Here is a 16,851-nt window from a genome sequence, read left to right as displayed (position 1 = left end):
ATAAACCGCCTTGATCCTTTGGAAAAGGCAGTATATAAATAAATTTATTATCATATTGTTATTGCTTTGTAATATTGTAATTATAATATTGCAATATACATGCTTTGTAATATTCGTGCCATGTACGTTGCCGTCGGTCTGTAGACTGCAATAAAGGCTTTACTATATTCGTGTTATGTAGCTGAGAGCCAATGTGGGGCAGTGCTTTAAGTGTTAAGACTATTATGACTCTGGGAACAGGGTTCGAATCCTGGCTAAACCATGAGCGGCGTTGGGCGAGTCACACTCTCTCAGCCTCAGAGGATGGCACTGGCAAACCCCTTCTGTTCTGAGGAAACTTGCCAAGAAAAAAAACCGTGATAAGTTGGCCTGAGCGTCGCCGTATGTCAGAAACGAAGGCACACAACAATAATGGCGCGAGACTCCGTTCCTCACAGACGACGAATCCTCACAAACCGCCTCCTGAGAGAAAGAGGGAGGGGGAATTGACAAGGAAAAAACCAACGGACGGATTGCGCGGTGCACCCTGGGACTCTGAGTCCCTCAGAGCCCCCTTTCCGATGCCGCCAAGCGAGCTTCGAACTACAATTCCCGTGAGCCTCGTCGCCAAGGCGGGTTCGGGCTGGGTGAAGAAGGCGCCCAAGGCGCGGGTTTTCCAAGGGGCTTTTCACTACTAAGCTCCTCCCTCATGATGACGCAAAGCTATGCTTGCTTGGCTTTCTTTCCCAACCAAAGCGTCGACTGAGGAGGAGGAGCTTTCTTGTCAGGGCGGCTGCTGCTGCTGCTGCTGCTGCCGCTGCCGCTGCCGCCGCCGCCGCCGCCGCCGCCGCCGCCGCCTAGGAAACACTTTCCCTCAGGACGAAATGGGCGAGGAAAAGGCTGAGGAAGGAGGACCACTGCTTTCCATTTTAGGAACTTTTCTTTAATGTTGAGGCTTTACACAACACTTTGATTTTTCTTTTACTTTGAATATCAAGTTGTTTTAAAAAAAGAGAAAGGATATATACACACACATAAAATAAAATGACTAACATATGTCCAAAACACACCGCAGAAATAACACAGTTTGAGGCTGCTTTAACTGCCCTGGCTCAGTGCGAGGGAATTCTGGGAACTGTAGTTTTGTGGGACATTTAGCCTCTGTCAGAGAGAGTTCTGATGCCACAATAAACTACACTTCCCAGGATTCCCTAGCACTGGGGCAGAGCAGTACAGTGGCCTCAAACTGGATTGTTTCTGTAGTGTGTTTTGGGCCATATTTTCCATTTTAGAACTTTTTTTGTGTTGAGGTTTTACACAACAATTTTTTTACTTTGAATTTCAAGTATTTTTAGAAGAAAGGACACACACACATAACCAACAGAGGTTACAAAATACAGTGCAATAATAATCCCGTTATGAGACCGCTTTAACTGCCTTGGCTCAGTGCTACGGAATTCTGGGAACTGTAGTTTTGTTAGATATTTAGCCTTCTCCGTCAGAGAGCTCTGGTGCCACAATAAACTACAATTCCCAAGATTCCCTAGCACTGAGCCAGGGCAGTTAAAGCAGTCTCAAAGTGGATTATTTCTGCAGCGTGTTTTGGATGTAACTGGAAGCATTCATAGAGTTAAATCTACTTCCTCCGGTGCATGTTTGGAGTGGAGAACCAAGATACTGTATAAGCCATTTGTGTGTGAGAATGTAAATTCAGATTCAAAACTTTGTGCAGTCAGCCCTCTGTATCCAGGGACTCTTAATCCATGGATTCAAGCATCCATGGATTGAAAAGGTTTTTAAAATTTATAAATTCCCAAACTCCAACAAGACTCATGATTTCTACTGTATTCAGCTGGAACTGGGTATATACAGTTGGCCTCTTTCACCCATGGATTCAACTATCCACAGCTTGAAAATATTAAATAATAGTTGGTCCTCCATATCCACAGATTCAACTATCCACAGATTTAGCTATCCACAGCTTGAAATACTAATATATTTTTTTTATAAACTCCCAAAAGCAAACCATCATTTTGTCACTTTATATAAGGGAGGCCATTTTACTCTGTCATTGTATTTAATGTGACTTGAGCATCCATGGGTTTTGGTATCCACAGTGGGTTCTGGAACCAAACCCAGCAGATACTGTATGTATGGCAGTGAGATGGCAAGTTAGTTTTAATTATGATGGTTGTGGGGGGGGGGGGAGGCAGGAAAAAAGTCCATTATTTACAGCCAAGGAGTGTAGATACCCATATGAATGAGTACTGGGATGTAGTGTGGGAAACAGAAAGGGATGTGATGAATTGGTCAAGAGAGTGGCCTCATGGGGATGGGGGTTAGATAGTGCTGAAATGTGTGTAGTGCACCAGGAAACCAGTGTCTCTGTTCAGCCCACTGAAGGATTCCTGGTGGTGCAGTAGTCAAATGCTGGTACTGCAGCCACAACATAGTAAGTTCGATCCTAGAGGAGGGCTCCAGGGTCCACTCAGCCCTCCATCCTTTCATAGGTCGGTTAAATGAGTACCCAGCTTGTTGGGGGCAACTGGCTTACACATTGTCATTCACTGATAAGTGGCATAGAAATGTACTTGCTATGGAGAGAAGGGCCTTTTCATACGATTTCAGGGCCCAGACCTGCCATATTCCTATATAGCTCAGGTCTACAATATTTGGCAGACCGTATCTCCTGGTATAAATCGGCCCAGAGAATCATAGAGTTGGAAGAGACCACAAGGGCCATCCAGTCCAACCCCATTCTGCCATGCAGGAACTCTCTCTCAGTCAAAGCCTCTCTGACAGATGGCCATCCAGCCTCTGCTTAAAGACCTCCAAGGAAGGAAACTCCACTACACTCTGAGGAAGGAGTATGTTCCACTGTCGAACAGCCCTTACTGTCAGGAAGTTCCTCCTAATGTTGAGGTGAAATTGCTTTTCCTGGAGCTTGCATGCATTGCACCATGTCCCATTCTCTGGAGCAGCAGAAAACAAGCTCGCTCCATCCTCTAGGTGACACCCCTTCAAATACTTAAACAGGGTCATCATATCACCTCTTAACCATCTCTTCTCCAGGCTAAATCTACCCAGCTCCCTAAGTCTTTCCTCATAAGGCATGGCTTCCAGGCCCTTCATCATTTTAGTTGCCCTTCTCTGGACATGCTCCAGTTTCTCAACATCCTTTTTGAATTGTGGTGCCCAGAACTGGACACAGTATTCCAGGTGAGGCCTAACCAAAGCAGAATAGAGAGGCACTATTACTTCCCTTGATTTAGACACTATACTTCTTTAGACACTATACAGGCCCAGGCCCTGAGATCCTCTGAAGAGGCGCTTCTCTCAGTTCCACCACCATCACAAGCATGGTTGGTGGGGATGCGAGACTCTGGAACTCCCTGCCCAGGGAGATGAGGATGGCTCCCTCCCTGCTGGCCTTCCGCTGGCAGGTTCAAACCTTCTTATGCAGGCAGTCTTTTTAAAACAATGTTCTTAATGGACTAGGGTGCTGTATCATTTTAAGTGTTTCAAAATATTATCTTTTTAGCTGTATTTTTATTCTTTTAAATAAGTAATCTATTTCAGTATTCTAATAATTTAATTCTATTTTAATGTATCACTTTTTGATGTTTTTAATTGTATTGTTTTTAGATTTGCGAGACATTTAGCTTTCTCTATAAGAGAGCTCTGGTGCCACAATAAACTACAATTCACTCACAGGGCAGTTAAGGTGGTCTCAAACTGGATTATTTCTGCCGTGTGTTTTGGACCTAAATTATTTATAGTGGAAGTGGTATTTCTGGGAATTGAGTGAGTTTCAAGCTGATGTTACCTCTACTGTGAAGTACAGTGAGTGTCAAAAAGCAATCACTCCTTATCTTAATTACTTAACTATTTATGGTATTTCTGGGAATTACTGGCTTACAGCCACATGTGCTGTGCAGTTTAATTTGGGAGGGACATCACTTGTTGCCTGGGGGGAAAAGCCTTTGTGTATCACACAACTCCCTAGGCAACAAACTGTGTTATTCATTGTTTACGTGTATATCCTGTCTTCAGGTGGTGTGTATGCTCTCTTCCACACTTTGTCCTCACAGCTACCAGATGAGGTAAGCTCTGCTGGCTGAAAGACCCTAGTTTGTTTCATGGATGTGTCAGGACCTGAATTTGAATCTCACGAATCCCCTTCCAACCCTTAAGGATTTAACTACAGTGGTTCTCTTGGGTTTTCCAAGAGTCCAGTGGATCTTATTCCTAGGAAAGGGCATACAGGGATGGAAGCATGGTAGAGGTTTCCAGAACTCTGTATAGAGGACACTGTCTTTCTCCTCTTTCCATAACAGGGATTAATGCTCAAATTTAGAGGTCATTCAATGACATTGATTGGCAAGAGCCCTTCACAGAACACTTGTGGAACTGGCTGCTGCAAGATACAGTAACCACCACTAGATGAGTTGCTGTTAAAGGGCAATAGATAAACTTCATCAGAGGTCCAAAACCCACAGCAGAAATAACCCCCTTTGACACCGCTTTAACTGCCCTGGCTCAGTGCTAGGAAATCCTGGGAATTGTCGTTTACTGTGGCACCAGAGCTCTCTGACAGAGAAGGCTAAATGTCTCACAAAACTACAGTTCCCAGAATTGAGCCCAAGCGGTTAAGGCAGTCTCAAACTGGATTATTTCTGAAATATGTTTTGGACCAGAGGCAGTATACCTTGATTTTTGTGTACAATTTTCATGCAGATTCCCCAAAAGAATCTAGTTTGAAAAACCAGTTTGTTGAACCGGAATCTAAAACTGCTAGAATGATGTTTGATCAGATCCAACAGAGCTTTAGTTATCTCCATATGATAGTTCCTTTCCTTGCCCCAAAGGAGCTTGGATTTTACATTTTAAAATCTGACAAAGAAGGGAAATGGAGTCCAGGCTTAATCTGCGGAAAATAGGTATGTCTTTCAAGTTCCATGTGCTTAGTTAGAATATGATATTGAGACTGATGCAGTCCTAAATGAATTAACTTGGAAGTAAGATGCTCATTTCAGTAACTCCTTCCCCTATAAATGGAGCATTGAGTGGGGATTAAAACCTAAGGGTTCTGCTTAAATATTTCACAGAAAACTTGGGGTTTTGATGAGTGATTTGAAGGAATTAAGAAAAGAACATTCAGGGAGGTATTATGAGAGGCATTTGAAGTGACAGTGGATTAGTGCCCGCTCACCTTGCAGTATTCCCCCTCTAACTTTCTTTATCCTTAGTAGGTTCTCAGTGGAGACCTGTTCTCCTATGTTTAAGACCAGCTTGACGGACAGACAAGTATTTAGTATTTCTGTCCCCTGTAAACCTATACTACCCTGTTTCCCCAAAAATAAGACATACCCATAAAATAAGCCGTAGCAGGATTTCTATGGCAATATAAGCCATACCCCAAAAATAAGACATAGTGATAGGCGTGGCTATGCAGTGTACCGACATGGAGAGGTAAAAATACGGGCTGCCCTTCTCATCTGCCCCATCATAAAAATAAGACATCCCCATGTTACCAAGTTTGGATTTATATAAATTTTGGGTGCCAAGCGATCAAAAATCATGACCCCTGACTGACCCCATCGCAGCCGCCATTATCCCAAAGGCGAGCTGACCACGTAGCCAGGCAGCCTTGCAAGGCATGGCTATAGTAAAGGTAGATTTAAACCTTTCAGAAACCAGTTCTGGGAGTTGTCTTACCAGTTTTCGCAGGCAACCCTAAAGAATGAGGACAAAGGAAGTTTGCCTCTCCTATTGATGGCATTAAGTACTCAACCATCTAGATAGTGGTCCTCTCCCAAAAAGTGGCAGACCCCTTTTGTATATCTATTGTTTAGCTTTAGTCTTAGACAAAGACAGACATCAAGACCTTTGTTCCGCAGGCAGCCATAGCCTGCAGATATGTTTCGCAGTATAAATAGGACCTAGATTCCAGCCCTCCTTTGGGCTTGTGAGCTGAAGTTCCAAACCTGAAACTCTGTCAAGCAACTGCTTCAGACTTGAGCTCTCTTGGGCACTGCGCCCCGCTGAAATCACTTGGGCAAGCCAAAGCCTACTGTCTCTTTCGGGCCTCTTGTTAGCTTAGCCCACTGGAACTTAGCTCCTAGCCACCACGGTCACTGCTTGCTTTCCCATTCCCCATGGCCATGTCCACCTTCCAACATCCCTCACATCCGTCGCTTGGAGAAGACTCCTGAGGTAATTATTTCAGTGGTGCCTCTATCCTTTCTCCTTTATCCCCAAACTGTTCCCCTCCCTTGCTTTAGCATTGAATGTGTGTGTGCGTGTGTGATCCCGTTTGTTGTGTGGCTTTAATAAATGTTCATATTTTAATTGCAACTCATTGGCATTGGAGTCTCTGTTTCTTGGGGTTGGACTAGATGACCTTTGGTATACACATAGGGACACGATCCGCTGTGTGTGTGAGGACATGCCTCTCGTATTTGAGATAATTAAATTCCCCTAAATCAATCCTTCCTAACACCCTGAAAATAAGCCATAGTGTGTATTCTTGAGGAAAGATAAATATAAGACAGTGTCTTATTTTCGGGGAAACACGGTAGTTGTTTTCTGCAAATCTGAATGCAGATTAGAGATGTAATAATAATTAATAATAATTTGCTTTATTTATATACCGCTATTCCAAAGATCATAGCGGTGAATAGCAAGTAAGCTAATTTGCCCCCAACAGTCTGGGTACTCATTTTAGCGACCTCGGAAGGATGCAAGCCTGAGTCGAGCTTGGGCCCTTTTGCTGGTCTTGAACTCGCAACCTTGTGGTTTTGAGTGAATGGCTGCAGTACAGGCATTTAACCACTGCGCCACCAGGGCTCCTTACCCACCTTTTTCTCTCTCTCTAATCAGTTAGTATCCTTACCCTCCAGAGAAAAGTAAATTGCTATATTTCAGAGTCAAATGATAATTGCCCCAGTGCCTCTTGATTTGTCTTATGATTCAGCTGTATTTCTAAGACTCCATCCTGGAACATGGTTAGGAGGAATGTCGATGTCTCAGTCTTTGGATGAATAAAAAAGAAGTGATGATAATAAGCTGAACTTTAAGGTAAATTATAAATATGAAAATATTTCACACGTTGTCATAATCCTTCAACATTCCTGTAAAATATTATCAGTACAGTATTATCAGTCCTGAGAGCCATCATGGTGTACTGGTTTGAGTGCTGGACTAGGATACTGGAAGACCAGTTTGAATCTCCACTTGGGCGTAGAAACCTATTGGGTGTCCTTGGGCAAGTCACACTCTCTCAGCCGCAGAGCAAGGCAAAGGCAACCCCTTTTGAACAAATTTTGCTAAGAAAACCCCACAGTAGTTTTGCTTTAGGATTGCCGTAAGTCAGAAATGACATGAAGGCACACAACAACAGTTATTCTTCCCATATTGTAGTCACATAGAGGCGGAGGGAGTGTCGTTTTAATTTGTGACAAAGACAACTAAGTTCAGGGCAAAGTGAAATTTGAACTATGGGCTTCCTAACATTTAGCTCGGCCTGTTAGGCACTGTGGTATGCAGACTTTAATCATAAGGCTCTTTAAACAATTGGATTTACTTCTCGTGACAAGCTGTCAACAATAAAGTGGAGTACATCCAAAGACGTTAAAAGTACCTCTCACATATCACTGTATGTTTATCCAGCACATTTCATTCCACAGCCAAGAGTTCCAAAATAGTGGTGGGAAAGGTTCAAAGGTAGTAGAAGCTTCAGAGTATATACATTTTCACTGCAGAAAACTGAAGTGTGGAATTGCCATCCCCAAATCACAGTAAGCTTTGTTATCCTAGTACGGAGGACCAGTTTATGATAATGGCACATGGATAGAATAACAGAATCATAGAGTTGAAAGAGACCCCAAGGGCCATCCAGTCCAACCCCATTCTGCCATACAGGAATACACAATCAAAGCACCCCTGACAGATGGCCATCCAGCCTCTGTTTAAAGACCTCCAAAGAAGAAGACCCCACCACGTTCCGAGGGAGGATGTTTCACTGTCCAACAGCTCTTACTGTCAGGAAGTTCCTCCTAATGCTTAGGTGGAATCTCTTTTCCTGTAGCTTCCATCCATTGCTCCATGTCCTATTCTCCAGAACAGCAGAAAACAAGCTCATTCCATCCTCGATATGACATCCTTCAAATACTTAAACATATCATCTTTCAGCTCCCTAAGTCTTTCCTCATAAGGCATGGTTTCCAGACCCTTCACCATTTTGGTGGCCCTCTTCTGGACATGGTCCACCTTGTCAACATCCTTTTTGATCTTTGGTGTCCAGAACTGAACACAATATTCCAAAGCAGAATAGAGTGGCACTATTACTTCCCTTAATCTAGACACTATACTTCTATTGATGCAGCCTAGAATCACAGGATAGAGGATACATCAACAGACAGCAGATTGAGGGCAAGCACTGACTCAGAGGTGTTGTTATTATCTGTTATTATCCGCAGTCTGAAACTTGCTTATTGGGAATCTGCTTCCAAATAATAGTATCCATAGGATTGTGTTCAGTCCTATCTTAGACACGATTTTGGTAACTGGATCTTGGTTTGTAGTGTAAAGCATGGCAGATTCCACATACCTGTAGTCCGCTTGTCCCTTCTGCAACAGTTATCTCAGGTTTATGCAGCACGTTCCTGCAGCCCACATTGGCTTACTGCAAAGTGATTTTCACTCAGAAGAAAAAAGACATTTCACTGTTGCCAGGAGGCTGGTGCATCTTTCTGTGAGAGAAACAGATTTCAGGTGGCTCACAGTCATTTTTATTTTTAAGCCACAGGGTAACACTCTTCCACTGGGACAACATGATCTGTGTGTGTGCGTGCACAAGCGCCAGAAGATAACATCACCAGACACTCCCAAAGGGATTGTTAGTTTGACTGTGAGGTCTGATCGAATTACCTTTTCTTGCCTCTAGGGGTATACTATGCTTTAGAAAATATTGCTACCCTATGAAGCGTCTCCCCTCCATCCATGGTACTGTGTTGTTCATGCCATGTTACCTTAGCAACTTCCACATCTGGTATTTCTCAGACTTTTAAAACTCCTCCCTCACTTTACTATGGGCCAAAACACACTGCAGAAATAAAACAGTTTGAGACTGCTTTAACTGCCCTGGCTCAATGCTAGGGAATTCTGGGAACTGTAGTTTTGTGAGACATTTAGCCTTGTCTGTCAGAGAGTTCTGGTGCTACAACAAAACTCCAATTCTAGAATTCCATAGCATTGAGTCAGGGCAAGTAAAGCGGTGTCAAGCCGGGTTAGTTCTGCAGTCTGGATGCAGCCATTGTTAACAAGTTAACTGTTGTTACAAAAACCAGAAAAGGAAAATGGATTTATTTCACAACCTCTTTATACCTATTTATATTTTTTAAAGGCATTTGCAAAAAAAAAAAAAAAAAAAAAAAAAAAAAAAAAATGGAACACAGACCTCATTCTGTATAGGCTGCATCGTACTGCACAGTAAACCCAAATCCTATTTCTGATGTGAAATCCCACTTGATCTTTATTTTTCCCTTTTTAATTGCAAACGAGCCATTTATCCTTACGCGTATTTTATTTCTTATTGTGGATGAGCGGCTGGATGCTCATAGTGAAGCAATGCTTCCTGTTCATCTAGTGCTGAAAGGGGTCAGACAGCAGTAATATTTGGGCCTCCCTGTGAATAAGTTCCCACTAGCCTACCAATATTTTACGCTAAAATCATGGGGGCAGAAATATGGGAGACAGTGGCAAAGAAAGACTTGGAATAGAAAAAACATTATCATAGGGCATGTCTTCCTACATTAACTGCACAGCAGACGGAAGCTGTGGATATCAGGCACTGATGCCAAACTGGCAACCCTCCACTTGCATCTGTGGGTTATCTCAGCTATTCCAAGTTATGTTTGTGCCAGCAGAAAGTGAGGAATGCTGCCCTGGACAATTAAATTCTGGCTGTGTGGTCTAGTTTATGTAAGCTGGTAATGACAATATTCCCCCAGCCCCTTCTATTCATAGTTTTTCTCAATGCTTCTTGGTATCTCATTGATTCCCTTCCATACAATGATGATCATATGTCTGTGAACCTGTACTGGATTTTTCTTCTCATCCGCCTGTGATGCTGTAGCTTAGTTGAGAACAAGTTGGTGAGTGGTGCTTTGAGATGATTTTAGGGTTAGGATACACACACACACACACACTTATATACACATACACATGTATTATATAGCTACTGTCAGGATATAGTGCAATCACACTATATAGTCTGTTACATACATTAGATATATATTATACACACATACACACACATATTATACAGTTACTGTTAGAATATATTGCAATCACATGCAAGACTAAGCTACTTTAAGCAATCAATTTTTAATATGAAGGTGGGGGAGGGAGAGAAACTAGAAAGTGTTTTTCTTCTAGATACAGAAATTTAAAACACGGTGCAAATGTTTCCTCATTTTGTTTTGTGAATGGAATAGGTGGGATTGAAACTACTTTGTAATAATAATAATTAAAAGATGAAACTGCTAGGTGCTTATCTTTTACATGAAGCTTTCCTTCTTCTCGCACCAGAAATTTCCTGTCTTTGCACAGAGTTGCAAATGAGGATAATGATAAAAACTGACAGAAGGTTGCTTTTCTTACCCAGCCACAAAACAAACTCCATGGCTGACCATTCAAAATAAGAAGGTTAAATTCGGTGAACACCACCCTCACTTTTTTGCATCGTTAAGCAGCAGCAGAAGAGGCAGCATATTGGAAATCCAGCCACTTTTAAAAATTATTTTTGCAAGACACTGAGGAGATGCTATCAGGAGATGGAGACACAAGCCCCAGTCTGCACCCAACTTGCTTCCTCTCCTTCAGAAGCAACTGACATGCCTGGTTTTACACAGCACTGATTTGCCTCTGTGTTTGGATGCATGCCCCCCTCCCTCCTCCAAGTTGTCTGGGTTGCAAAACAGTGGCCCAGCAGCAGCAGCAGCTGCTCATCTTTGGCTGGGGAAGATTATGGTGGCGGCTCAGCAGCACTGGCAGCAAAAGCATCACTGGATGAAGCAGCAGCAGCAGAGCAGGACTCTGCCTGGATGCATTTTTCACTGAAAATCACCAGCATCTGAGACTTGGCAGCTGAGCAGGCATTTGACAGCCTCTGCAAGGAAGAGATCTGGGAAAGGCAAGGAAGGAAGGAAGGCAGGCTTAGCACCAGGTTTTCTTCTTCTTCTTCCCCCTCCTGTGTGTTTCCAAGGAGGGGGGCTTGCTTATCATGGCGGATCGGACAGCTCCTCGGTGCCAGCTCCGTCTGGAGTGGGTCTATGGCTACAGGGGTCACCAGTGCCGCAACAACCTGTACTACACAGCAGGCAAGGAAGTGGTGTACTTCGTGGCTGGGGTCGGAGTGGTCTACAACACCAGGGACCACAGCCAGAAATTTTTCCTGGGGCACAACGATGACATTATCAGGTAAGGCACAGGGGATGGGGAGGGGAGGTTTGGCCCAAAAAACCCAGCCTCCACAACTTCTCCTGGGGTTAATACATCCCTGAAAGCAAAGGTAATGATATGTGTGTGGCAGCTGGACCTAGTGGGGTGAGGGTTTCCCCTCAGGTTTTGCATGTATGCCCTTTACTCAGGATCTTGGGTTCCCATTTAAGTTTAATCGCACCCCAAATCTGGAAGGTCATGCCTAGGGGGTCTTTCCTACTGATTCCTTTATGATTTTGGTTGACAAGACCCCAATTTCTAACTGTTAAACAGTATACAGGTGAACATCCTGTTCCATCAGTAACAGCTGGATGCAAACAGCTGTAATGCATCTTGTGATTTCATTCTAGTCAGTTGTAACCCTAATCCCAACATTTTGGCATCTGAGTAGCGCTTATGCATTACTTAAATGTTTTAGTATGGAGTACCAATGGCTTTCAGTTAAGTGTGTTCATGATTGTGATTCCTGTTAATATTTGAAGACAGTGGGATCTTGTACATGTCTGCTTAAAAGTAAGTAGCATTGAGTTCAGTGTTGCTTACTTCCAGGTAAGACATTGGCATCTTCAAGAACTGATAGGACAGGTAATCAAGCTGTTTGCTGTAGAGAGAAGATGTATACAAGGGTGAAGCTCTCCAAGATGGTCAGGAGCATCAGTTTATATGTTTTTCATCTCAAAAAGCCATGTCTGAACTATCCTTACGAATATTACATTATCATTTATTGTGAAAGATAGATATGACTGAGCTAGCTTCAGTGTTTATTTAAAAAATAACACAGGAAAGCAGATTGAATGTTCCTCCCTCCATTTGCAAGTTTATTGCATTAAATGTCATATTGAGACTGCTTCTCCCATCCCTGCACATTTTTTCTCTCTGAATGTTTCTCAGAAACACTGTTAAGAATTGGATTTTACATTTGAATTGTCACAAATTAATTAAAATTTACCTACAGTTTTAGCAGGTTTATTTGCAAAAGACAAGATGCTGTTGTGCTAATGAACACTAAAATGTGGATCCCAACATTACTTACTATAACATTGTGATGAATTTGTGATTTGACTTCTGGATTCTACTTACTCTTAACAATGTGCGTTTGGTTGTTCCTCCTTTGGAATCACAGAACTATTGTAACTTTCTATTTATGCTTTTTCCTGTCCACCAGAAGTGATTTCTAATTTTACATTATTTTTTGGTTATTCATAAGTTTGGCATATCTGTAGCTCTACTGTGAAATATATTTGCCAATTTAAAGTATTAAAACAATTGTGAGAAGCAATTTCCATGTAAGGGGCATAAAGTCTGCTTATTTTTTGGAACTTAATTCTAAGGATGTTCATTTGGAAGTTTGTCCATCTGGAGTTCACAAGACAGGGCTGATCTGATTTTATTCTCTTAACCCTGTATCAGAGGAAGGGAGTCTCAGGCCCATATACTAATGGTTTGGACATACTGATACATCATGATTTGTCTTTATATTATGGGTTTTGGGATTATATGACTGCAGCCCCCCATTGGGTCTCTAGTATGCTGAAAGAAAATGATCAGAAGCTTTTGCTTCTGATTTTAATTAATCACAGTTTAGCATTGTGGTAGAACCTTAAACTGTGGTTAAAGTTATTTTATTTATCATTTTATTAATTACTATTAATTGCATTTATATACAACCTTTCCTCTGATGTCATAGCTTTCATATTTCAGTTTATCCTCACATCAGCCCTGTGAAGTAGTTAAGGTTGAGAGAGAGAATGACTTGACCAAGGGCATCCACAGAGTTTCATAGGTGGTAAGGAACTGAATCTGGTTTTCCCATGTCCCATCTGCTGCTCTAATTACTGCAACATGCTTGCTCAGCTTTAGTTGAAATTGACCAGTGGTATAAACTCTGGTTTGATGTTGGTTTAAAACTAAGCATAGTTAAAATTATGGGTGGATTTAGATATAATCCTTAGCAGGAGTTAGTCTAAAAATGGAAGTTACCTCTCTATATCTGTGCTGCAGGAGCAGAAGGGAGGTTTGAGGAGGTTAGGAGCTTAAGACCCATAGTAATACCGACCTGTGACAGTAACCATAGTTTATTGTTATATCCACATCTACTACCAATTACCAGCCTCCCCCCCCCCACACACACACCTCCTACAGTTCTTGCCCATGGCACATTACACACCCATTTTATCTGTATGCTGAATCCATGAATCCAGTGCTCTACCCACTTCCAATCTGGGGGCAAATAAAAGGCTCAGAATCTTGAGTTGTTGTTGTTGTGGAATCAAACCCTAGTGGATATCAAGAGGCCACTATACTTAGTTTTCATGACACTCTAGACAGGATCCAGTTGGGTTCTTGTGCTGATGGAAGAAGCCCCATGAGTACATCTCAGAGGAGGTGGATTCTCCCCCCACAGCCCATGTCAATGCCAGAGAGCTGGAAAATCTTCCAAATCAACATGTTGAGTAGCATGGAAGGCTGTAGGGAAGAGGAAGAGAGTGACCTGGTGTCAGTATATAGGAGCTCCTCTGTGATCAACTCACAGATTCTTCCATCAGCTCAGGCTTCAAACTGGATCCTTGCCAGAATATGCTGAGTGATTTTTTTTATTTGCCCTGTAATATTTTTATTGTACTCTGGATACTTTACAGCTATTTTATTCCTGGAGTCTGCTATTGCTATTACTGTACTTGATATATGAGAAACTGAGGTTCAGCAATGATGACTTGCACAAATCTATCCAGTTGAATTGATGCCTAACTGAGATTTGGGCCTAGGTCATAGTCCAACTTGTTGTTCACTAAATTACATTGCTTCTAATAATAATAATAATAATAAAATAATAATAGGATTTATTTATATGCTGCCCAATCACTGGGAATCCGGGCGGCTTACAACAGAGGGGATGATAGACGGTTCCCTGCCCTCAGGCTTGCAATCTAAAAGACACGACACGACAAGGAGAAGGGAATGGTGGGGGGGGGGGGGGAATCAGGTCCAGCATTGTTCTCTCCCTCTGAGGCTTGGACCAAGGCAGACGGACTGGAGGGAGGGCTCTTCTTCTTAATCGAGACCAGGCCTGATGGCATTGGGTCTGTCCTTTCACTCCAAGGCCAGAAGATGACACTTGGGAGGAGGGAGGGGAGGGCTCATCCTCTTCAGGCCCGATGGCGTTGGGCCTGACCTTTCACTCCCTCCCAGGCCAGAAGATGACTGTTGAGTAATAGAGGGGTTTTCACATGTAAAGGTTGTAAGGGGTTTGTTTTAAAGACCTGTTTTGCTGTTACTTTCCAAGTGATTAAAATCTTATGAGGGGGAAAAGCTTTTGTTATCCCCTCCATGCACTGGAGATGTAACGTTTGTAGTGTGGGGATGTACTCTAATGGTGTAAGCTTTCTGATTTAGAACCCTAAACATACATGGTAGAGCAGGGATCCCCAAACTTTGGTCTTCCAGGTATTTTTGACATCAACTACCAGTCTGGCCATCAGTCAGGAGTTCTGGGAGCTGTAATCCAAAATATCTGGAGCACCAAAGCTTGGGAACCACTGAGGTAAAGTAAAGTAGACTCCCTGCAGCAGATAATTGTCCTCCAGAGGACCAAAACAACAAGAATCCATTGGAGTGAGGTATTGGCGATGGAATGTGCATTCTCTCCTCTTCTGTGATTCTTGTCAGTGGGGAAGGAAGCCTGAATGTGGCTTAAATAAATTCCTAATCTATATGCAAAACCTCCTCTGACTGCAGTACAACTTGACATCTAATTCAAATGTTGTCCTGCATTTATAAGTGATGCAAAAAGTGTAAGAGAGGATTGCATGCGTTTTTAATGTCACATATGGTAATGCTAATGAAAATTTATGTAAGTTCTTGTTGGGTGGACCTGGTCTTGTTAATACTGTATGCTGAATTTAGGAAAGTCTTATTTTGTAGTGACTGAACAAGACTCAATTAAGAATTCTACAGAAACTGCTTCAGCTAGGGAGGAGGAGCTGTGATTTTTAGACCCATTACTCCCACCCTGAGCTTCATGAGAAGTTGAACTAGGCATGTACAGTGGGCATGAAATGCTGATTCATTGTTTGTGGCCAGATGAAAAATGGCAGGGTGGGCAGGAGGGAAATGAAGTATATAGGAAAGAGGCATAGCTGACAGGTTGCAACTCTGAGCAGGATTACTCCTTGAAACAGGATTTTGTTGCAGGGCCCACTTGTTCATCTATAAATTTCAATATTTTATAAGGAGGCAGTGTAATCCTATATGTTTTAGATATTTTGTGATCAGCACACTACCCTTATAGTGCCGCTATTCCACTTTTACTGCTCTGGCTGCCTCTTGTAGCATTTTGGGGTTTGTAGTTCAGTGAGGCCTAAGAGCTCTCTGGCTGAAAATTCTAAATGCCTTTCTCTAAACTGCAAATCCCAGAATGCCACAGGAAACCCAGAGCAGTAAAAGTGGAATAGTAACACTATAAGAGTGTAGTGCGGTAATCTTGGAAGCAGTCTAATCCTGTGTTATTTAGAAATTCCACTGAATTCTGTGGGGGTTTATTATATTATTATATGGAGCCAGCATGGTGTAGTGGTTTAAGTGTTCGATGATGATTCTGGAGGTAAGGGTTTGAATCCTCGCTTGGCTGTGGAAACCCATTGGGTGACTTTGGGCAAGTCACACACTCAGCCTCAGAGGAATAACAACCCCTCTCTGAAGAAACCTGCCAAGAAAACCCAAAGGGATTGCTAGGGCCTTAGAGTTGCCATATATCAGAAATGACTCAGAAGCACATAACAACAATTATTTTATGTAGAAGTACATAAGCTGTAGTTCCCTTTTCCAACCACTTGGTTGACTTTTACAAAAGTGAGGAGCAAAATAAGAGATATTCATCCTGGTAACATGATGACAGTTCTGAGATGCTTGTTTAAAACAATTAAAGCTGGAGATTAAGAACTGAAACAGAACTGTCCATTACCCAGACCAGCACAGAGAAACTGCTGTTTATTATTCACTTCTACCATTTATTGTAAAAAACTGTTTCACAACTGACCTTGTTTCAGAAGATGTTATACTGTGTGCCTACAGGAAACACTTGATTATTTCATGCATCATAATTGTCATTTCAAAAGCCTTTTAGATTTTCAGGCTTTATCTGTGCAGATCTGTCTAGTAGAATTTAATAGTAATGTTTAGATGAAATCAGCTGCAATTGCAGAGCTCTCTTTTTGTTGATGCAAATTTAGTAGACTTTAAGATAAGACCTTAAATCCTGCTGTATTGACTGGTTTTAGTGTACAGTTCTTTGATTTAGGGATATTACAACGACTGAGCAAGCTTGATAATCTCTACTAAGTGACCATGTTGGATGCTTCACAGTAACAT

At 42.3% G+C, this 16,851-nt stretch overlaps 1 protein-coding gene across 4 annotated transcripts in view; it reads left to right on the top strand.

Annotated features, from left to right (window-relative positions):
* The first annotated feature begins 10,943 nt into the window (after window positions 1-10,943).
* Window positions 10,944-16,851, top strand: part of EML6 (EMAP like 6) — a 194,780-nt gene continuing 188,872 nt past the window's right edge. For all 4 annotated transcript variants that reach the window (XM_089528905.1, XM_089528907.1, XM_089528904.1 and 1 more), the window contains exon 1: window positions 10,944-11,463. In XM_089528905.1, the coding sequence (XP_089385031.1) occupies window positions 11,267-11,463 (197 nt within the window). In that variant the 5' untranslated portion in view covers window positions 10,944-11,266. The remainder of the gene's footprint in view (window positions 11,464-16,851) is intronic.

The sequence above is a fragment of the Sceloporus occidentalis genome, unplaced genomic scaffold (assembly GCF_023333645.1).
Source record: "Sceloporus occidentalis isolate IW3139 unplaced genomic scaffold, rSceOcc1.0.p SCAF_6, whole genome shotgun sequence".
In the NCBI taxonomy this organism is placed as follows: domain Eukaryota; kingdom Metazoa; phylum Chordata; class Lepidosauria; order Squamata; family Phrynosomatidae; genus Sceloporus; species Sceloporus occidentalis.
The sequence above is the reverse complement of the archived record's forward strand: the minus strand, read 5'-3'. Positions and strand labels throughout refer to the sequence as shown.